Here is a 21,853-nt window from a genome sequence, read left to right on the forward strand (position 1 = left end):
TGTGTGTCTAAAATTTAACTTATGCACCTTGGAGAACTGTTGCAATTTATTTAATTATGGATGATAACGTTTACTAAGGTGGCTTCTCACCATTTCAGCAGGATCAAACTCTCTTTCACCCTCTGATCCTCTGCTACCATTGCCGACTGAGCCTCGATCAACCTCCAGACCAGTTTCAGATGAAGAATTGGATTCTCCATTTTTGTTCTCGTCTGGCACTGCTAATGAGGATTCCGCCAATATCACTGCTCCAGCTGCTTCGGATGTAACATCCGAAGCGCCACCTCTTAAACTGAACGCATCTTCGCGGTCCAGATCCATTTGTTTACGCACAAAAATTATGACCACTAGTCTACAAAATCACAGCTGAAAAAAACCCTTTCAACTCCTTACAATACGGATTGCATTGGCTGAAGAGCTTTGCAAATCTTTCCTCGAAGAACAAAGCTGAGGAATTTTCTCTGCGTAGGCCGAATAGTATAAAAATGGTCTTTTTTACGTCTTTTGTGATAGAGATTACCTCTGTATTTTCATGAAGGAGTCCGCCATTTCTATCCAATTACTGTCATAGCAACCATTGTAAGCGGCCGGTGCCTCGTTTCGGTGTTCAATAAATCTCGCTCCAGTGTACCCCAGCAAGTCCCGGAGGCAATTCTTTCCTCTCCACCCTGCTTAACTTAAAAACTTTGGGAAAATATATGACTATTACACCACATAATTTTTGTCGACTTTTTGCTGACCATAGACATCGAGGCTTGAGAAAAAAAAAGGAAAATATCGAAAATATCATATTTTTAATCTGATAATTTTGAATATTGAGCGTGATTTATCCGGAAAATGCAGGTATATTTTGACTATTTGTAACTTTTATTCAGTTTTGACCGAAAAAAAAAATTTTAGACTTTATTGTCTGAAGGAAGTAAAATTACTGCGACCTCGATGGTCAGTGGGGTGGACCATACTCTAGTAGCAGGGGCTTGGTACAGCATGTAAAGTCAATCTAATCTAATGAGAACAAGGAAAGAGTGCCTAAACAGTTCATATTAGTAACTTGAAATCTTTTCATATGCCTTTATAATGCCCAAGAGTGAATCTAGATCACGTTCAAGAAGTAAGAGTGGTAGTCCGCGCCGGAAACACAAGAAAGAGCGCAGTTATCGCCGGCGAACGAAAAGTCGTTCTCCCAGCGCGACGCCATCTTCGACCAAGAGAAGAAGTCGGGATCGATCTCCTCGGCGCCGCTCTCGATCACCACGGAGGAAGAAGAGATATTCGAGAAGTAGATCTCGCTCTCCTAGTGTTGATCGATTCGGCCGTTCTATAGTGAAAAGAAAAGAGGATGATCCTAGCTCGAAACGAAAAGAAGAAGAAGAAAGATTGCAGGAGATGGAACGTCAGAGAAAAATGTAAGTTTCTTGTTAATTGAGATGTTAGTTTCATGTTTTTTGATGTCTTATCCAACTGGCTCTCTTCCTTGTGTCAGCTCTTTAAGGATTCGTGAAGTAGGTGACGACTTATGGAAATGCATTTTTGAAAAACCTACTTTTAGCATTAATTATGTCTTTAGGCCTTAGGCCTTATTTAGTTTTTGGCACCATTTTACATTTAAGATTACGCATTGTAGCATCAGAATTGGCTTAGTATATGAAGGCCTGTGTTTCGGGAATTGTCTTGTTTGGTTAATTTTCCAAAAAAAAAAAAAAAAGAAAAGATGCAATGTGTAAGGTGTTCAACTTTATATTCTGATATTCACGTGCCATATGTAACCGAAATATTACCCTTCCTCTTTCCTTTCCTTTCCCCTCCCCCTCACAGAATTAATACGTTATGAATTTGCAACAGTCACATTTGAAGTTGAAGGATTAAATGTTGCTCAGATACAAATTAAAAGCCAGTACTATTTAGGAATTTAAACAAGGACCCTGACTATAAAAGGGATAGCTCCTCCCCCGTCTTGTAACGCAATCTTTGCTTCCATGGCTAATCAAAGATGGCTGACTAATGGAAGGTGAAGGGGGAAAAAGAGATTTGTACACGAAGACCGATATCCTTGTCTTGTTTCAATTGATTTCCACTTGAAAATGTTTTTATTGACGATTAAAAAGGGACGAATGGAGAAATACTGATCTTCATTTGCAAAACTCAAAAAATTAGGCTATCGCAATTTGAATTTCGCGCTCCTAACGGCTCCTCCTATCGCGAGATGGTCGTACTGGCCCTTTGACTCCCCTCCGTTTGCCTCAACTTCTTGAGCCGTCGATATCATTGACTAGAGGATCTCAGTACTGTGACATGCTCAGAGAGAGTGGTTTTCATGTACATATATGTACATTTGTGTACATGTAAGTAAATGTGTGTACGTGTATGTTGCGACATAACTCATCTTCCACTTCGAATTGATCCATTTTACGGTTGCTACGGTCGCGCACTAACTAGTCTTTAGATTTAAAATTGCATTTTATTTTGCCATGGCGGATTTTCCATCAAAAAAAAGCCAAAATAGCGGGGCGAGGTCTACGAGTCCGAGTCTACGAGTCCAGTTATACACTGGAGCTGGCGGTCGAGCCCGGAATGGAAGAGCGATTGGAAAGCGTGAAGACAAGAATTCAGCGGTTGAAGGAACGCCTTCATTTAGCGAGTCGAACACCGATGGCAAATGTTATTTTGATGGAACGACTCTTAGACTTATTCGAATGGTCTGAACAAAGAGGTATGGTAAGTGAAAGTCACTCCTCTTTGTTTACATCTTGCTCGTTCGCTCAGGCTTCTCATCTCGCCAGCGACGTGGCCACCCAAACCGACATAAACGGGTCCAATTTTTTTATCGCACGTTTGGAGTTATGGGGAGAAAAAGCCTCAAAAAAGGGGAAAAAAATAGAGCGAAGTTCGAGAATAGGTCCCTTTGAAAGGAACATAGTTTTCTAAGTATTTTGACACGGCACTATGTAGGATATTTTTTGCCTGAACATTTTAGATGCGCGTTGCAACGAGAAGCCTATTTCACTAGCTACTTATGAAAAGGTCGAGGTTTTCAATAGTTCTTGAGGCCCGTTCAGGCAATATAGCCGATGATAATTTGTTTTCCATCGGATTTCAGTCAACCAGACATGTTTCCAATCCGTGACCGAAATTATTTTATATGAGCACCCACGGGATTCGTATTTCAACACCACATATTCCGTTGGAGAAATGGCGCGCGATTCAAATAAAAATTCTATCCAACGTGATCTCTTGTTTAATTGCAGAGGAGTTCTTGTATAAGTGTCACATGAAATCCCGTAGACAAAACGTCGAAGAAACTAACCACTTTATTACAACAATACAAAACCGGTATGAGAAGAGGATTTTTGTGAAAGATAATAAAGGTCATAAAAGCTAGTCCTCACCGCTAGCCCTCTGGCCGTTTGCCTTCCTTACAGAAATGGCATCGCAAGCGGGTGTACATTCCGTGGAGCCAACTGAGTGGAGCCGATCATCTTCTCTTTGCCGTAAACAAAAATGGCAAAATTCGTAGAAGTTTGAGATATGCACTGGCTGCAAGTGACCTTTCGGTTACAATAGTTTTGCCGATATCGCACATGAAGATGAAAGTGTATGTGTTATTTTTCTTAAGTAATTTTGGTTTTATCAACTAAGTGCATAACATAAATTGGCCACCTCAAAGAATTTCAAAGCTAACATTTCAAGCATTAGCCCTTCATGGTTATTATAATTTTGCTTGATGCTTGTGAAGTTAAAGGAAGAGCTGTTTTTTTATTATTGTTATCATTACTATTTTGTAGTCGAGCCACCGAGAAAGAAAAAATGATGATAGAGGAAGAAACTCAAAAGCGGGTTGAAGATCTTGTTGCTAAGAGAGTAGATGAAGAACTTGCCAAAAGGAAAGATGAAATTGATGCTGAAGTCATGAAGAGAGTAGAAGAGGCCAAGAGAGTGATGGAAAAACAGATGGTTGAAGAATTTGAAAAACGAAGACAGGAGCAACTTGAAGAACAACAAATGAAGGAGGTACAGTGTCAAAAAATTTATAGGTTATTTTGTAGAGGGATCATTGAAGGAAGGCGGTTAAAAAACAAACAAAAAAAATATAATTGTTTTCTACTGACAGCGAACTTGTCTTTCTTGTTTTTAGAAAGAACTCCAATTATATCCTTTTAGGGTTACATGTTGTTCAGAATTCTTTCAATTGCTTGTAAAACTGTGTGGTTTTTCTGCAAACACTTAGATTGTTTCCACAGATACCTTTGTTGGATCAGTTGAGAAGGAAAACATTATCAAGACCTAGCAGTCGGTCTTTTCAAGCATTTGGATTTAATCCTACCCTTCTTTTGTGCCGTTCTATCCTTGAACATGACATTCAATCTAGACATTCACAAAAGACTGCGATCACTCAAGAACAGCGCAATTTTCTAAAATTGCTGTTTGCCTAGAAACTTTTGCCTAGAGGGAAAAAAAATTATTTAGGGCAGCACTTCCTGAAGGAACATTCCACTTTGTGCCAGCACTAATTTGAAACTTTTTTCTGGGAGAGTTCAAAGTTCAAGTCTTTGCCGACTGTGAAGGATTTCCTGAAGGAGACTTTGCTTGGAGCATTTCATAGGAATTGTTAGGCGGACATGTGTATGTATAAATGGTACAAGACAGCCTTCATGTGCTTCACGAAGCAGTTTTTTTTTTAAGAATAAGTTTCTAAGTTCACATACATGCAAGGTTTGTGTCTATCTGTGTTCAAACAAAATTAGCTGTGCATTTTCTGATCAGAAGACTTCTTATGTTCATGTACATGATGAATGTGTGGTATACTTGTTTATGGTTGTAAGATGTAGCTTAAAGAGGATTCTGGGGCACATAGTGTATTTGGTTCATTTAGGTACCATGTTGTTAAAGCAAAATAAGTTTATGCAAACAATTTGTTGATGGTGAACTACTTTTTTTTTAGGAGGAAGAACGTCGTAAGATCACTCTGCTAGAGAGCAAAGTCGATGAACTCCAAGTGAAACTAAATGAAGCAAATCAAAAGTTGGTATGTACCCTATGTTTATGATTCTCTTTACTCATACCAATGTATGGGTTTTTACTGGGTAACTTGTACTGTCCTTTTGTATTTACATTAAACATGGTAGGACATGGATGGGATAGTTTGGGTTTGTGTTAAACTTCACCGTATTTCTACTTGAGAGCTGCAACCATCTTTAGATCTTTTCCTATGCACATATCTTTTTTTCCAAAGGTGTATGTCATAACAATGGGCTTAAAATGTGATTACTTTCTTGTGATGTGAAGTGATTTCCTTACTAGTATTAAATCAGTTCTGTCTTGTTTGCTTTAGCTGTCAGTAGTTGCCAGAAACTAAAAGAAATTTTACTTCTATTTCATCACACTGCAGGAAGAACTAATCTTGCAACAGTCGTCAAGTTTGGTTTGTTTTTTACTGATCTCTGTGTTCAACCTTTTCTATAAAATCTGTCATTTTGAAAATGGTGCCGACATGCCAATATTCAACTTTGTTGTTAAACTCCATACTCTTATTTTTGATGAACTTGAAGGGCTAAAATTACTCTGGAAAGAAAACTGAAATTTATAAGTCATGGACTATTTTCAACATGACAGGTTTTACCTCAGTATGGTCTGTCCCTTTGCTGCATGGTAGATGTTCTTGCAAAGTCATGTTTAAGGCCTTTGCATCAGCATCAAGTTGGCCAACAGCACAGGGGTGAATTAAAATTGCTTGGATTTAAATATCCCTTATATTCTGGAAGGATTCTTTTAAAAAGGGGTGGTTAGCTGATACCAATGGGATTTGGTTCTCCTAAACAAATCATTCCAGTTAAACACTAGTCACCATAGTTGTTCGTGTGCAGCCTTTTTTTGTTTAGTATTTGGGACATTGAGAAAGTTGCAAGGAAGACTCAACCATGAACATTGAGGTGTCTAGGTTGAGATCTTCATTGCTTTTGCGATGATAATGAGAGATAAGATTCACAAGGGGATTTTCTCAGGGACAAGAAGACAATTTCTAATCTTGATTGAGGTCCTCCTATTTGCAAAGTGTCTTCTATCCTTATGAAGCAGGTAAGAAAAGATCACCTTCCCTAATTTCTGACCCCTTCCTGATTGTTTTGGCTTTTTCTTTTCCTTGGACAAACAGGCAGAAGAACGTTTACAAATGGTTGAAGAAAGAAGAACATTAACGGAACAGAAAGTGTCTTTGGAACGAGAAATCAAGAAGCAAGAAAAGGCCTCCCAAGACCTAATTCTGAACAAAAACAGAAACAACAGGCAGAAACTTACTTTTGGATTCAAGCCAAAGGGAACTTTATGAAGGATGCCACCAGCTGAGGGTATCCCAGTCATCCTGCATCACTGTCCATTTCATTTCTTTTTTCTTTCTTTCTTTCTTTCTTTCTTTCTTTCTTTCTTTCTTTCTTTCTTTCTTTCTTTCTTTCTTTCTTTCTTTCTTTCTTTCTTTCTTTATTTTTATTTTTTTTTTTTATTTCACTTGAAAATGACATTGGTGGTTTGGTGAAGCACATGGTACCAGTGTATGCTGTCCAAGGGAAGGATAGCTTTTATGCAAGGCGTGGTATTTTAAATTGTTTTTGTAATTCTTTTTGTGTCCTTTTACCCAATCCTTCCTCTTATTTATTTTCCTTATTGTTTTTAAGGGGCTAGTTAAGTCATGTATTATAAGGAAATCTTTTTAATCTTTGGGCCAGTAGTCAGATCTTATTATTAGCAAAATTGTAGCCATGTGACAAAAATGACGATACCTTGCAGCCCAGACTGACTTCCAACTGTCAGGGTAAAAAAAAAAAAAAAGCTAGAAACACCTTAACGTTCAACATAATTTGTTGAGGAAAATCAATCCAGAGATAAGGAAATATGTGCAATCTGCAAAACCCTTAAATAGTACAACTTTTGCTTCTAACAGTGCAGTTTTTCCCACATTGAATTGGCTCCTTCTTGCCATAACAACATTACAGAAATGTTTTTGTTGTTCAAAACTCCCCGAGTTTGACAGTGATGCAAATTGAGATGATATTGAAAGACTTCAATTAAGGCTTTTTGTCATGCTCTAGAATCATATGCAATTTTTATTGTCCATGTTTCTCTTTGGCTTTTTTCTGTTTCTGTTGAATTTTCTGGTATTTAGGAATCATTACTTAAACCTCCATCAAATTGGTCACTGGTGAAGTTACCTTAAAATCCACAACCTTAGGTATTTCATTAATTTCGGAAGTATGCGTACATAAGGACATAAGTGGGCAGAAGAATATATCGAATGTTTTCCGAAAAACCCGCAAAAACCGGGAGGTGGAATGGCCATGGCTCCTTTGTGGGGAGTAACCGCCGGTTACCGGCTTCTAATGAAATCCCTGCAACCCAGCCTTGAAATGACTGAAGAAAGTTTGTGTCTTTTTCTCCCTTCTATTTCTTTTTTTGTTTACTTGTATTTTGTTTTGTTTTTTTGTAATTTTGCATTTCAAGGTAAAGTCTTTAGTTGTTCTTCCTCCCGTAAAATTTTGTAGATAACTCATTTCATTAAAAGTGATTATATTGTTAAGTTGTGTCTGTAACTTTGTTGTCTATCGCATGTATATAAACCTGCATCAACGAAACTTCTAGAGCAATCTTCAATTGAGTGCTAAAAGTAATCTAAGACTGCATTGGGTTTGGTTTACTTCGTTCTGTGATTGGTCCAGAAAACGCGCGCCACTCTCTCAACCAATCAGATGCAAAACGGGCTTTCCCGCGCTTTAAGCAGTCAAGTATTTTTTGCGTTGAGTTCTCATTGGCTCATAAAGTTTCTTCCTGTCCTCTGATTGGCCGTTGTGATCACTTTGGTCTTGGATTTACGACACCCAATCGAAACGGGTTCTATTCGCTGCTGATAGGAATTTCAAGCCATGGAAACTTATATTTAGTGAACAGAAACACTGTCAATTATTATGGATAACACCTCGGGGAATTAAATATGCATTATTTTGAAGTTTCTTTTTTTTCCCTATTTCATGATTTTTTTCTTTTCGCGTCGTTGCAGCAGTGTTGAAAAAACAGCGAGAGTTCAAAGGAGATACAGCTGACTGTGGGATGGAAGCGGGGACGTGGGTAATCAAACTCTTGTAAGCCCGAAAAAAAATTGACTGGCAGAAGTTGAATTTTTGTCTTCTTGCCAAAAATTCAAGAATTTGATTCCCATTTAATCTTTTGGTTCATGCTCTTATTTAAGCTTCGCTCCTCAGAAAACGTTTTAACCTAAGATTGTTTGTGCGACTTTGCCCAAAATTGATTGGTTTCAGCCACGAAACAAAACAAACTTAGCTTTAATTTGTCAAGATTAGCAACACAAAGGAGAAATAACACCATTATTGAATGTTACTTGACGTCATCAACGTGGTTAAGAACAACAACTGCCGTAAACTGCAGCATCAAAATCCCAGAATGAGAATTTCTCTGATAACACTGAAACATTAAAGGTTACGCATAATCTCATTTTCACTGCATAACCATACGAGAATGTGCGACTGTGTTATCATCGCAAAATTCGAAATTTTATTTGACAATAACATTATGTTGTGGAAATGTGGGATCAGCGTCGGAGAAATTTCAAATTGAGAGTCCTAAATGATCTTGGACTGAATTAGTTTTGCAATGCCTCGCTCCTTGATTGGATTAGGTAAGTCGCGTTATCCGCATGGCTAATCAGATGCAAAACCAGCCGCCCGTAGATTGCTCGCATTTTCCCGCACTTGCAGCAGTTTCCTCGGGTTGTTTTCGAGTCTCTCGGCAACTTTTCGGCAACTTTTGAGTTTTCGGCAACTTTTTAGAATTTTGGCAACTTTTAGAATTTTCGACAACTTTGGGCTTTTTGAGGTTCTTTGAAGCCACTTTCTTCACGTTTTGAGCCACATTGGTCAGTTCTCGATAGACATTTATTCAATTTATTCTAAAATACAATAATTAGGGGCCCCCCCATGGGTTGATTTTTGTGATGCCTTATCACGAGGTCAGCGGTATCACGTTGCACGTTTTCAAGATGGCGGACAACTACAGTGACTATTTGTTGATCAATTGAAATGGAAAGAACCTCTGATATTATCATTGGACTTTGACAAATAAAGTTTTGATAAGAAGCAATGTGCAACTTTTTAATCTTTAATACCCGAAAAAGGTACGAAAAGCAGAAAAATTTTCAACTTTTCGGCAACTTCTTGGAAATTCAGCAACTTTTCGGCAACTTTTTGAAAAAAATAGCAACTTTTTGGCAACTTTTAGACACTTTTATCGGCAACTTTTTTTGAGATTCATCGGCAACTTGTGGCTAGGCCTAATCTTTGTACCAGTTGGTTGTTTTAGTGGCTTTGATTGCACGTCGCTCATTTCAATACACTCAAAGACGAATTTTCGATGGTAAAATAAGGCGCAGAACACTAGATTAGATCACTTTCTCATCCGTTACCTCCGACAGTTAAGACGTGTAAAAGAATGACACTGTACTGACCCTTTATTTCGATATTACAAAGACTGACCTCAGCTTTCGAAAGCTGTCTACAAACGTGCTGAAAATTTGAATTTGGACGCCAACGATTAAGTTTAGCAACCTGGCCTTTAACTTGTGTATGTGCCCCTCCTCTCCCCCCCCCCCCCCCCACAATTCTTTTTCATGTTGTTATGTTTTTTGTTTTTGAATTTTTTTTTTGCTTAAGGTGCCCTATCCTAACCAACAAGAGCTACAAAATAAGGCATCCTTGGCTCAAATAGTGAAGTCTTGATGACTTGAGAAGCAGCGGGGCAGCGGGGTTTTGTTACTTCAAAAGTTAGAGGCCAGGCTGCTAGGCAAGTGTGCACAATCTGATTTTAAGTACGTTGGAGGACAGTTTTTTAAACTTTAAATCAGTGTTAAATGGCAGAGATATCCTTGAGCACATAGTGCTTCTTAAGGTTAAAGGCAGCTATGGAGAAGTAAAGTCTCCTCGGCGAATACGTTTAGGATAAATTAGCCTGCGATCTAATCTCGTTCCCAGATCCTACCGCTTGGCCGAGAACGGGTCTGGGTACGAGACTACTTGCAAGCATGCCCTCATTTTTACTGGGCGCACCTTTCTGCGCCCATGGGAAGATTTGATGCGAGCCGGGTAGAAGTTTGCCAGGAGTGCCTCATTTTCAGTGCTGGTTCCCTTACGGACCTATGATCTCGCCGGTTCACGTACCTCAGACCTCATAACTTCTCGCGGGCGACAAAAAAACGCCTGTTCGCAAGCTATAATAAATTTTACATCAGTGATTCATCTTGTGAAACTAAATATAAATTTTTTTGTTCTCGCCGTAGATAGAGACCGTTTCGAGTTTAATTTGCTTAATTTGCCTTTGAACACAAAGCAAATAATTCGCTTAAAAGTACCAAATTACCAACGATAGGGGAAAGCAATTTTTGATGCACGAAGTTGTAGAAAAATTCACGTATCACGTACGATAGCATTTCATGCGTACCGAATTTAAAAGGGAAACATCCAAATCTCCAAAAACTCACCGGTCACGCATATTTGATGAAGGAATTCACGCATCATGCACTCTACTTCGTAAATTCACGAATCACTCTTACCTTTTGATAAAATTCACGCATTACATTATTTTGGCCGTAATAACACGTCAAGTATAAATTCTTTGCCACCCTCACGAAAGACCATCTCTTCTTGATAAACAATAAATTCCCCTCTCATATAAAGACATCACCACCGGCTCACTAAATATTGAGCACTGCAGCGACCTGCAGGCCTGCAGAGGAAGTTTTAAGAAGGAAACATCAAATCCTCGGTGCCAAACCACATGAAAAGCTACGTGTAAGTTCTTAATAGTATAAACACGTACTTCAAACTATCTATATTCGAAGAAAATGTCAGAGTATCTAATAACAGCCCGAGTAAGGCAATTAAGTGCGTCTTCTGTTCGTAAAAACATCTTTCTAACAGCCACTCCTTCATGTCCTCTCTGCTCCTTGTTCCAAAATGAGCGCGAGGGTTTTATCGCGCATGGCTCCCTCGATAAATTCAGACAAAGATAAAACACCGTCTCTGTTCTGATCAAAGTTGTGAAAAACTTTAAGCGTGCGCTCCTCGGGAGTAAGTTCGTCCCAGTTCGGAATGCCTTCGGTTTCTTCCGGATTATCGCCCATCGTTTTGTATAATGCGTCCACGATCCGGAACATTTCTTGTTTCGTTATATGCCCGTCCCCATTCACGTCGTAAATACTGAACGCCCAACGAAGCTTTTGCTCCATTGTTCCTCGAGTCGACACTGAGAGAGAGCACATAAATTCACGGAAGTCTGTGAACAGAAATTATTGGCACATGTCACTTGAAAAATACAATCAATGACATAAACATTGTGTACCTTAGAAACTCAAATAAACCTCCTCTTCTATCAGTCTGGGCCTACTTGAACTATTTAACCGACATCCTCCCTACCCCATCCCCCCTCGTATAAACCTTAGAGGGACCATAATTAGCCCCTCATTCTCAGAAAGAAAACAACACCTAATAGTATTTTTCCATTTGAAATCTTTCAACCCTTGAACGCCCAAGATATGATTGTTACTTCTCCCCTCTAACTGCTACACATTACTTGAATACTAGTAGCTACTAGTAACCAGAATTTGGCGTTAGATCAAGCTTCTAACAGATATGTTTGAATATTCTCATCACTGGATGATGCATGGATATCAAAGGGACAACGTAGTTACATGTTAATCACTTCTGGGAGTTGAAGAGCTAAAACCGCGAGGTAACAGTTCTCTGAATGACTTAAAAATTGTAGAAAGTTTGATCAAAATGCAACGCTGACCTTTTGAAAAAATTTTTACCAAAAAGCAGAAAGGATTTTTAAACAAATGAGCCAAACTGAGAATGGCCAGAGCTTAGATCGATGTAGAAATGTTACAAAGAATTGTAAGCTATACTAATTCGCGTTTTTAACCGAAAGTATAGGTATGCAAGATCTGCTCTAAACCTTGGCCCGACAATGCAGATGCACTGTACACATTTCTGACCTGACTCGTTGTTAGACAACATGAACCGGTTCCAGAAGTATGGTGCGTCTCCTTTAAGCAAGGTAACAGCATCACAGTTTACTAAAAACATGATGCCGTTGTTAATTTCAACGAGGTAGTATGGAAACATAAGTTTTCGGAACTGAACACTTCTCCCTTAAATTCCACAAATTTTAAATTTAGTTTGTCATGCAAACATTTCCTCTAACTACGATAGCTTAAATTTGTTGGAGCAAATATTGTGACGAATAGAGCTTCGTCCGTTTGATTTGACGAATACAAAATTTTTTGACTCTATACATGACTACACATGTAAAATTCGAGCATAAAAAATCTCCTCAACAAAACCAAAATTGAATGATCACAAATAAAATAGTCGGAGGTCTGGTCTATAAACCAACAGAAGTTCCTTTGACATTGAATGACGAACCTTGACATATTTCTCGCTAATTGGTGTTTAATTAAAGGTTTTTTTGCATTTGCAAATCTTTCTAGAGAATTTTTCTTGGATCATCTGTCAACATTACAATCATCTCTTAGTCGTTTGTTAATTACGGAAACAACATTTCGATGATCAATATTTTGATAACAGAAAGCCAGTTTCGTCAGTTGTCTTTAAATATTAAATAAACTTTCTTTGCTCTTTCGTGTGGCGAAAAAACCAAGGATGATTTGCTGCAAATAAACACGCTTGGAATATTTGGCCAAAAAGTGCATTAGTACTGCGCCGTATGGCGGAGCAGAACGGTGAAGGGTGCGGAAAAGGGTCGAATTAAGGAGAGGTCAGAAGTTCCTCGTTCAGCGATAAATTCAGTTAGCAATCTACTCCCCGCAAGAATTCTGCGTTAAACCATAAGATAACTTCTTATCTACGAGTTATTTTTGGTCTTTCGTTATCAAAAAAAAGTTTGAACCGATGATGATCTAGTGTAAAAAAAACTTTTTCTTCGCTTTCTTTAACGGTGACGCAAACATGGTAAAGATGTACATCAAAAATGCAAAAAAAAAAAACCCACTGACCTAATCTTCAGAAGCGCAAGTTTCACGCACATACCAAAATTACTAAATGGAAGCTTAAACTTTCACACTCAAAGTTAACTTTTGGACAGCTAAAGCCATTTATTTTTAACACCAGGGCATACTTTGCAATTACCAGATTACTCTTGTCAGAAATTCGAATCATACCTTTGCGGGTTGGGTCTATGGGCTAGCAGCGTTCGAACAAACATGGCTTTGTTTTTGTCCTCTAGTCAACCAAGCGTTCCGGAGAGAGAGTTTCAGATTGATATCTTCCAGTCTTTCGCCTTACAAACGACGAAATAACATAAAATTGTACAGTTTGGTTCTCTAAGCATTCCTGATGTCTCTCCTTGGGGCCGATTTGAAGTTTCTAATTTTGAATCACTTTCCGATTGAAAGGAAAACAGCAAGCGAATATTTCAAAATGTATTACAATTCACTAGGTTCTTCTATTTTTCTATCTTTTTTTTTTTTTTGCAAAGATAAGCAGACTGCTTTGAACCAAACGCTTGTAAAAAACACAAAAGCCTCGAGATTCAACAAGGACAAGTCAGAAAAGGGAGACTATTTTTATTTAATCGCCAACATAAAAGGCCTGTGGCTGAATTGACAACATGAAAATTCAAGAGATCGCTTTGTGAAACTTGCTTCAATTATTAAGAACAGAAAGTGCCTGTTTTCGGCGGAGAGTAACTTCATCATCTTAGGAAGTATCGACAAATTAAAAAGACTGTATGTAGCCGTAATGTTTTATTGTTTGTGTTACAACTAAGTCTTGCATATTTCATGTGAAAATGTGAGTGTCAATGTAAATTCATGCCTTTGATGTAGTAATGAACAGTTTTATAGAGCATGTTCTGCGTTGGCGTAGATTGAATTGAGTTGTTTTGATTCATCCCGTAACACAACAGAATTATTGTAAATCGGTGGAGTATTAAATAGCCCGCGTAAAATGCGTGTACGATCTTAATTTTAGTGGAAGCATTTTCGCTCAAAATGTGTAAAAATCATATATTACAAATTCGATCCAGACAGTTCACTAAATTTCACCCAAAAGAAAGAAAATCTTTGTCTTTTTTTCCGGAAGACTACAGTTCGTTTCCATCGGAGGAATATTATCCTGAAGTGAGGGAAAAAAAATTCTTAAATTATTTTGCACCTGTTTTACAAATTCACACAGAGGCGCTTTTAGAATTTTCTAGTTTTCTGCTTTCATGTCAGCAAAATGCATATTTACATTTTACTTTTATGAAAATTAAGCAGTTTACGGGTAAGGCGGTGCGTTTGTTACGACAGAGAACTTTTCCAAGACTGCGATTTTACAGGGGCCGGAATAAAAATCTTCCCTGCTATTTCCGTGATAGTAGTTTGAAGCAGAAATTCATTTTGATTCAAATTTTGTTATTTATTTTGAATACAGTGCTTCTTTTCTCTATCGATTTCCATCTCCTGTAGCTGTATCCCTTTTCGTGTGTGATCATTTTAAAATATTCACGTTTGACAGAGAAACATACGACCCTCCAATAAAAGCGTCTCTTTCAATAAGCGACCTAAAAATCCAATTACCCTACCAGTGGTAAATTATTCATGCCACTTTGTCATACATTGTAAATGGAAGTCTTTTTTCACTCGATTGTTCCAGCGCGTAAAGACTTTTGTCACCTTTAAGATATATTGAAATCAAGTGTCCCGAAATGGTGGTTTTCTTTTCTTAGCGACATTAATGCAAGATGTCCGCGATAGTATTTAGGGGGTTGTAATCAATAAAATTCGTTTAAATCATTTTTCCTATCTAGAGCTTCACTTGTGATCTCCATGGCTTCGATCGATGAGGACGATGCGCTGTTTTTTCTTAATTTGACTTGCCGGTTTAAATATTATCAGAGTTTCTTTCAGGCGTTTCACTTGGCATGGAAGTGTAAAAACCTTGCACCAAAAAAGAACTGGATCAAGTTATGTTTGGTGGATTTTTTTATTTCTTCAGTTCAAAGATTAACCAAACACCACCTTAAGAATATCACAAATAATTTCAACCTACCAATTTTTCCGTCGCCGTTCACATCAAAGCGCCGAAACACACAAGCGGCAAGTCTTGAAGCATCTCCTTTGTCGAATACTTTCTTGTACATTTCTATAAATTGTTGTTTCGTCAAGTAACCACTCGGACAATCTTTTAGGAAGCCTTTGTACCAAGACTTAAGTTCTTTTTCTTCAAACTTTGTGTTCTTCAGGAGATCACCCAAGACCTCAGGGTCAAGCTTTTTACTTTGCTTTTTACCCATTCTCAAATAAAAGGAAAATCTTCGCTTATCGACCGACACGCCGCGCCCGAGCCAAAGAATTTCAACCAAGATGGCCGTCGCGTGTCCGGTCGGATATCTGGCGCTCTCGACCGCTTTAACTTTCCGGCGACAGTTAACGATCGTTCCGCTAGCGTTCGTTGCTTAGTATGACTGTGAGGCGACGATCGACTCTCCAGATGCACTGCATTTGCTATCGCATTAACAACAATTATTTTCTCTGGCGTCCTATCGAGGCAGAATCAGAAGCTGGTCTTGACATGGTCCAATTACATCAAAAAGGCAAGGCTGCTTTCTTGGCGGGGTATCTGTTTTCTGTCCGTGAAGGAACTGAGAATTTACCGTTATACAAATACCTTAGATCGGCGATCGCTCCGTCATGGACGTATGCGGTCTTGAAAATAGGCTTCAGAAAATGAAAACAACGTTTCCAATCCTCAGCATAAATTAATATTTCTAAGAGAGTCAAACTCGTTCAAATTTGATTGACAATGGATGTGCGTCGTCCTATTCCCGTTGTGGCGCGCTTGAAACCAATCGGAAAAAAAAAATTAAATTGAAACAAATTTTATAGCGAAATGTATTTTATACGAGATGTCTCGAAAATAAAATTTCAAAGAATTTCCGCCGCTTTTATTTGACATTGTTCCGTTCCGCCGTCAAAACGCAGTTTTTTTTTGTTTGGCCGCATAAATTCATTGTTTTTTGTTTCATATATTAATACATCTCTTTTCCTTTGCCGTTTCTAATATCAGAGGCTATTCATATTTTGTTATTAACCCAGCGTCATCCGATAAGAACATGAATACATTTGGAGACTGAGTTCTAAAAAGTGAGATGCTCTGTTGGTTTTATTTTCAAAAAGGAAAGGTAAATTTGTACCCGAGCGGCAGACATGTTAAGAAAGCTGTGTTACAAAATTAAAGACACCTGTCGACAAAATTCATTCGTAAATGCTGCGCTCTTCATTTCTTTGCAGACATCATTTTACTGAAGAAAATTAGTATAAGGTACACCTTGGTCTGTTGATGTTTGTTATTTCATGTTGCGTTTTAAAAACTGACAACTCAAACACCTTTTACTTAAGATGTTAAAAGATGATCACTTTTGATAAGGCATTAAAAGCCTTAAGCAGGTATTTCTCTCTTAGACAAAAGCCGTAGGGTTTACATCTCCGTTTAGTAGGCACAAAAACCGGATCTTTACGTGAGTGTGCAAAACGTCCAAACTTTCAAAGTTTGAAGTTACAAACCAGCTTTTTACATAAGCACGACTAACATAATTTTGTCAAGAAAAATACCATGCAGATGTTTGCGATTGGTTTTTATCACGCAAATACGACATCTAGTGCATCACACGTCGTATCATGTCCATTTGAGTGCTTATTCATAAACTTCGTTTTAAAGCGCAGAAACAAGCTCTATTAGTTTACATTTTATCTTTGAAAAATTTAAGGCGAAACGACGAGCGATAAAACTGTGGAATATTGTTTTCAATCTGATACGAAACCATACGAAAATATTCCCGAGTCCGCAATGATTAATTAAAACGAAATTTGAATTGAAATAGAGGCGAATGACGTTTGCTTAGCAAGATAGACACAACTTCAAAATGTTCGCTGGTAAATAAATGTGCGTGTTTAGTTGACTTTGTCAACATTCTTAAACGGAAGGTAAACTGGGCCGTGTAGAACATACGTTTTGTAAATTTCCAATTTTACCTTTTGGATTCTCGAATTTTAATTCATGTTAAGCTCTTGCCTCTAGCGAGAATAAACACCATCTGCACCTAAATATCCATTATTGTTCCTAATAGTGCATTATTTTCCCAGAAAAAAAAAAGATTGAATTTCTTGGAGTGATTAAATGTTTTCTGTTTGTTCGACTTCTCGTGATATCCATAGCATATCGATCTGCTTTGCGCCACTGAACAGTCATTTCTTCAAGTTTTTCGGCGGAAAACTTTGTTTTTCATAAGTAACATAAAGATCAAGGAAGGCGGAAAAATAATCGGTTAGGACTGATTTGCTTTGGTCCGATGAGGGTCTTTCTTTAAATAGCGAACGCAAAATGTGCTTTTAATTTTACTGGAAAATGTTTTTACCAACTGGTGTTGAAAAAGAAAAAAAAACGTGGAGGAGGTGTATCATAAATAAACATTTTGCCAAAAGGAAGGCATTGCATTTATTTCAAATTATTGACTAGTCTTTTATTTGTCGCCTCAGGGGATCTGAGGATTTTGGCTGTATTACAATAGAGTTTATCTGTTTTCCCCTCTAGGCTCACCTTTGGCTTGTTAGCTCGGTTGGTGGAGCACCCAGCTGTGTCGCAGAGGTCATGTGTTCAAATCCAGTACAGGCCTGAACTTTTTTCAGGTTTTATTTCAATTCACTACAGCTTAAGTAGTATTCAATACCGCGAAGATCACTCCGATATTCATTTCTTTACCCGCAGCTCACAGATATAATTTTCATATATTCACAGACATTAAGTCAATTTTCTATTGTTCCCTCTTTATATTCTGTTAATGACGAGTGATCCCACTGCGTTGCCCATGAAAACAATGCGATTCCCTCCAAAGTCCTGCGACGTCCTTGACGGGGGTCGAAAACTTTCATTCTCTTGATAGTTAAGCACATTACAAAAGACCATCTGTTAACATATTCTGACGAGGGTTGTATTTCAATTGGAAGTTTCTTTGTAATTCACATGAAAACGCTTTGCATTTCATCTGAAAAGTGACAAACAAAAATTTCTGCACATTTCGCCTTCCCTTTAAACGACTGCATGGAATTTCTCAGTGCTATTTTGTAGAGACTAATTGTAGGTGTTTTTTTTTTTTTTTTTTTTTTTTTTTCATGCATGTCTAAGCAAATGCTATTCACCAATGTAAAACCAACCAAACTTCCCAAAGCGCGGGAAATTGCGCGCGACCAAGTCGTGATTGGTTTAAATTTTGCTTCTGATTGATTGACAAAGTAGCGCGAGATTTCTACACCAATCACATAGCAGCACATTCCCATTATTCTTACGCCAATGCTTATTACGATATTCGAGGGGGGGGAGGGTAACAATCGTTTTTCTGCAGTTTGTCAATGAATTGATGGCATCAAGATTTAAGAATGTTTCTGTTTCTCGAAAGAAAAAAATAACAAGAGTAGGGCAAGAAAAACCGTTTTTCATGAAATTTCCAAAGAAGAAGAACTGACTCAATGACTCGGAGAAATCAACAGCGTCCCCCCTGGATGCATCCTAAAGACAGTAAAAAAGTTCCCTAGAAGCATGAAATACATAAAAACAAACCAAAATTGATTTTAAAATACTATGCCAAATCTACGCTAAGGAATTCTTTGGTGAGCACTTTGTTGTTTCTTCTCATCTGGGGACCGCCTGAGGCAGCGGGATGGGGGGTTGATGACAAGAAGGGGGGGGGGGTTAATTATGTCACGTTAATAAAATTTACCTGATACACTCCCTCTTAGTTTCTATAGCATTCTTATGATCCCTCTCATTGTTAATTTTTTCATTGCCACATTTATACTCCCCTCCTGAAAACTATATAATTGCCCCAAAATTCTCCCTCCAACTCACCCCCACTCCTCTTAGTGATAAACAAAGACTCGTCCCTTAAAGAGTCCATCGAAGTTACACGACAGAAGAAATTATTTGTCATCTTTATTACCAGTAAGAAACCCGGTGCGTATCATAAGAGTGTATAGTAAATAGCTGGTTTTTAATAAATAAGTATTAATAAAGTTGAGTGAGCTAAAAAATTTTGAGGCTTGTCTATCCCTAATATCATCTTACATTTGCTAAAATAGCATATATGCGTAATCTTTGCTATTTGAAATAAGGAGCTCGTCAGGATTTCAAAAGAGCTTCGCAAATCTGAACCAATTACCTAAAAAGCAAGGCACACAACTAGCCAATTAGATTGAAAAGCCTATATACATAACAGCGGGAAAACGCACGTGACCAGGTCGTGATTGGCTTTGATTTAGTATTGGTTGGCAAGTCAACGATACATGTTTTTTCTGACCAATCACAGTGCAATGTAAACCAAGGCAAATTTTAACACGCAAGTGAAAACCTTTAAAATGATCATAGAGGAATGTAACTGAGATGACTTACGCCTAGAATTGACGGTCAAGAAATGATAACTTATCTAGTCCATTACATCCTTTTTTAATGTGCAGCAGCAGAAATATTACTCTCTTGTTAACATTTATTGTTTGAAGTTCGAATGCTCACAGATCGGTCCCAGTTATTCGTCGTAAGCATAAAAATCTTCATGTTTCTTTTCCCTGAGGAAACGAAACTTGTTTCCAGGTTATTCAATGTTTAATCAGAAGATTCATTTGCAGTCAGTTGCAAAGAACGAGTAATAAGGAGAGCTATAGTAACTTCCTACTGACCGAGCGTGAAGGCCGCATAGAAGAATATTGGCCCGAGGTCCTGGTAGAACAGACAGAGTGGAATGAGGTCCTTACAATAACGACTAAGGGTCGATATTCCCAAGAACGACTCGAGGAAGCGAGGTTAGTAATTATTAATTTTTTTTTGGCATAAAAAACGTGTTTTTGGCATAAAAAATGGATAAAACGTGTTTCTTTCGAATTTGCCGGCTTTCGCGAACAAATATCCGGCTAGTGACCTTTCCGTGAAAACGATGCGCACGGTAAAATACCGACCGAGTAAGAACCAATCAGAACGCTCGGATTTACCTCAAGACCACTTGGCCATATAATGATAAAGAATAACTTTCATTCATAATCTTATTGAACCTATGTTCGCTAACTACATCTCTTTTTTATCACTGGCAAGACCAGAATACGCCTTTTACTGATTGTAATTAAAAGGTAAAGAGTCTGTTCATAAAGAACGGAAAATTGTGTGTGTTACCTAGTAACAAAGAAACCCACGTTTTGGGTACGGACACATTACTTACTTCTTGCATTAATCATGGCCTGCCAAGCATGTCTGTCCATTTAGTCTCCATTAACAATCTTGGATTAAATCAAGTGATTAAGTGTATCACTTGTGACGTAGCTTACAACAACTCCCGGGCGCCACGTATTCCTGTGGTTCGGGTATGATATACCAGTGTATCATGGATGGGGGGCCTGTGGACCTTACGTTCGGGTAGTGCAGCTTGTGAGACAAAGCTGACGTTCACTCAGTGAAGAAATCTTTCTTCACCTCATATTTACAAGAAAAGACATCCGCTAGCAGACAGGGTCTCGTGTGCTGTAAAACTTCCGTGAGCCGAACAAAATTCGCATTAATTCAGCTATGTCACTCTTTTTACACTTGTCTTGCTTGTGAAGTTCTAAATAGATCCTTCTACCATCCTTTTGAATTGACGATTTCTGTTCGGCAGATGTCCTTTATAAATCCACGAAAAACTTTTCATAATTTTAAATTGTTGACAGTAGTTTTTTTTTTCTTTAGGGTTAAGCTTTTGAGTTCTTTCAGTGTCTTCTCACTGACACGTGCTGACAGTAATAGTTCTCTTGCATTTTTTGCACCTTACGTAACAGCACCACACGTACTCACATTCACAGCGCTCCTCAACGACTCGTGTAAACGTGCGGTGACCACGCCCACAACACATGTACGGACAGCTTCCCTTCCCGGTGGTGGAGGGATTGCATTCTCTTCCGACCGTTCCATAAGTCCCTCGGGACACCTTGCAGTAATTAGGAGACGCGTCCAATGCAATGAGGTCTCGGCTGTTGTACTTTTTTCCTCTCTTCGCCTTCAGGTAATGATTCTGACGGCTGTTGGTTTTGCTAACAACAGTGATAATGTTATCGTACTTTTTCTTGAGGAGCGTGGCAACGTCTTTAAATTCGCTCAGTCGCCTGAAGCAAGTTTTCTTCTGGCATGAGCCTGACACTCCATGGCATCTACAGATAGTCGCCAGTTTATCTCTCACAGCCTGAAATCAAAGAGAAGTTTCAAGAAACAGCGACGATACGGTAGCGAAGAGTACGTGTTAAATTACTGAATCGATCCGGACAGAGTCATATCAATATCTGTATTTCAACAGGAACTTGAATGTTCGGAGCGCTTAAGCTTCCAGGTCGACAATACGGTGACAAATAACCTAAATATAATTGGCTTTAGGTCAACACGTCTTCAAGGGCTTAGAGACTTTCGGCCTACTTAAGGAGAGACTTGTGTTTTAAAGGGCGTTACTCGACTGAATAAGTTTTGCTGTTGTCAAAATCATGTTCACATGTTCAACAAAAATTTATAACCCTCTGTCTGATAGAATAAAATCCAGATGTCCCTCTCTATCTGTGCGGTGATCCTTGTTTTAAAAGCTGAAGCTGTGCTTCGGAACTCTGTTTCACAACGGGGTACCTTGGAAATGTCAGTCTTCTATCTGATCATTAAACAGCATGCCTTGTTTGGCAGATACCGTCGGTAATTCCTTAAGAAATGCCTACAACCAGCAGCTTGATTTTGAAGTGAATCAAGGT

At 38.4% G+C, this 21,853-nt stretch overlaps 4 protein-coding genes and 1 long non-coding RNA gene across 16 annotated transcripts in view; 2 read left to right on the forward strand and 3 right to left on the reverse strand.

Moving 5' to 3' along the window:
* LOC111335974 (dynein axonemal heavy chain 2) overlaps positions 1 to 558 on the reverse strand; it is a 70,221-nt gene extending 69,663 nt beyond the window's left edge. Inside the window, exon 1 of the mRNA XM_088728234.1 lies at positions 91 to 558. Coding sequence (XP_088584360.1) covers positions 91 to 321 — 231 coding nt within the window. The 5' untranslated portion in view covers positions 322 to 558. The remainder of the gene's footprint in view (positions 1 to 90) is intronic.
* A 404-nt stretch (positions 559 to 962) lies between these two features.
* Positions 963 to 7,564, forward strand: LOC111335852 (uncharacterized). 7 transcript variants are annotated; one of them, XR_015989877.1, is made up of 5 exons: positions 963 to 1,406; positions 3,783 to 4,008; positions 4,239 to 4,633; positions 4,940 to 5,023; positions 6,149 to 6,290. XR_015989877.1 is itself a non-coding variant. In XM_022941855.2 (4 exons), the coding sequence occupies exons 1-4, from the start codon at positions 1,078 to 1,080 to the stop codon at positions 6,320 to 6,322; spliced, it is 813 nt and encodes a 270-aa protein (XP_022797590.1). In that variant the 5' UTR covers positions 965 to 1,077; the 3' UTR covers positions 6,323 to 7,564. The 7 variants fall into 7 exon arrangements, 2 of the variants coding, with proteins under 2 accessions (XP_022797597.2, XP_022797590.1); XR_015989876.1 differs by having other exon boundaries at positions 4,239 to 4,620; XR_015989874.1 differs by having other exon boundaries at positions 4,239 to 5,023.
* On the forward strand, positions 1,423 to 3,385 carry LOC148727264 (uncharacterized). The gene is made up of 2 exons (XR_015989888.1): positions 1,423 to 2,715; positions 3,246 to 3,385. It is a non-coding gene; the product is annotated as an uncharacterized LOC148727264 (long non-coding RNA).
* A 1,923-nt stretch (positions 7,565 to 9,487) lies between the features above and the next one.
* Positions 9,488 to 16,055, reverse strand: LOC111335832 (neurocalcin homolog). Its single transcript, XM_022941835.2, has 2 exons — positions 15,105 to 16,055; positions 9,488 to 11,325 (listed from the first exon to the last, which is right to left on the reverse strand). The coding sequence occupies exons 1-2, from the start codon at positions 15,346 to 15,348 to the stop codon at positions 10,979 to 10,981; spliced, it is 591 nt and encodes a 196-aa protein (XP_022797570.1). The 5' UTR covers positions 15,349 to 16,055; the 3' UTR covers positions 9,488 to 10,978.
* Positions 16,056 to 19,027: 2,972 nt separating this feature from the next.
* LOC111335822 (protein Wnt-5a) overlaps positions 19,028 to 21,853 on the reverse strand; it is a 29,573-nt gene continuing 26,747 nt past the window's right edge. For all 6 annotated transcript variants that reach the window (XM_022941824.2, XM_088728332.1, XM_088728335.1 and 3 more), the window contains one exon: positions 19,028 to 21,306. In XM_022941824.2, the coding sequence (XP_022797559.2) occupies positions 20,848 to 21,306 (459 nt within the window). In that variant the 3' untranslated portion in view covers positions 19,028 to 20,847. The remainder of the gene's footprint in view (positions 21,307 to 21,853) is intronic.

This window comes from Stylophora pistillata, chromosome 7, assembly GCF_964205215.1.
Source record: "Stylophora pistillata chromosome 7, jaStyPist1.2, whole genome shotgun sequence".
NCBI classification, from domain to species: Eukaryota; Metazoa; Cnidaria; class Anthozoa; order Scleractinia; family Pocilloporidae; genus Stylophora; species Stylophora pistillata.

What these genes read in the sequence shown, in the direction of transcription:
- LOC111335852 (XM_022941855.2), top strand. Translation starts at nt 1,078, where the DNA reads ATGCCCAAGAGTGAATCTAGATCACGTTCAAGAAGTAAGAGTGGTAGT. An exon ending in ATGGAACGTCAGAGAAAAAT is followed by an intron (nt 1,407 to 3,782) that starts GTAAGTTTCTTG and finishes ACTATTTTGTAG; the next exon opens with TCGAGCCACCGAGAAAGAAA. An exon ending in AAGAACAACAAATGAAGGAG is followed by an intron (nt 4,009 to 4,939) that starts GTACAGTGTCAA and finishes CTTTTTTTTTAG; the next exon opens with GAGGAAGAACGTCGTAAGAT.
- LOC111335832 (XM_022941835.2), bottom strand. Translation starts at nt 15,348, where the DNA reads ATGGGTAAAAAGCAAAGTAAAAAGCTTGACCCTGAGGTCTTGGGTGAT. An exon ending in GAACGGCGACGGAAAAATTG is followed by an intron (nt 11,326 to 15,104) that starts GTAGGTTGAAAT and finishes TTCTGTTCACAG; the next exon opens with ACTTCCGTGAATTTATGTGC.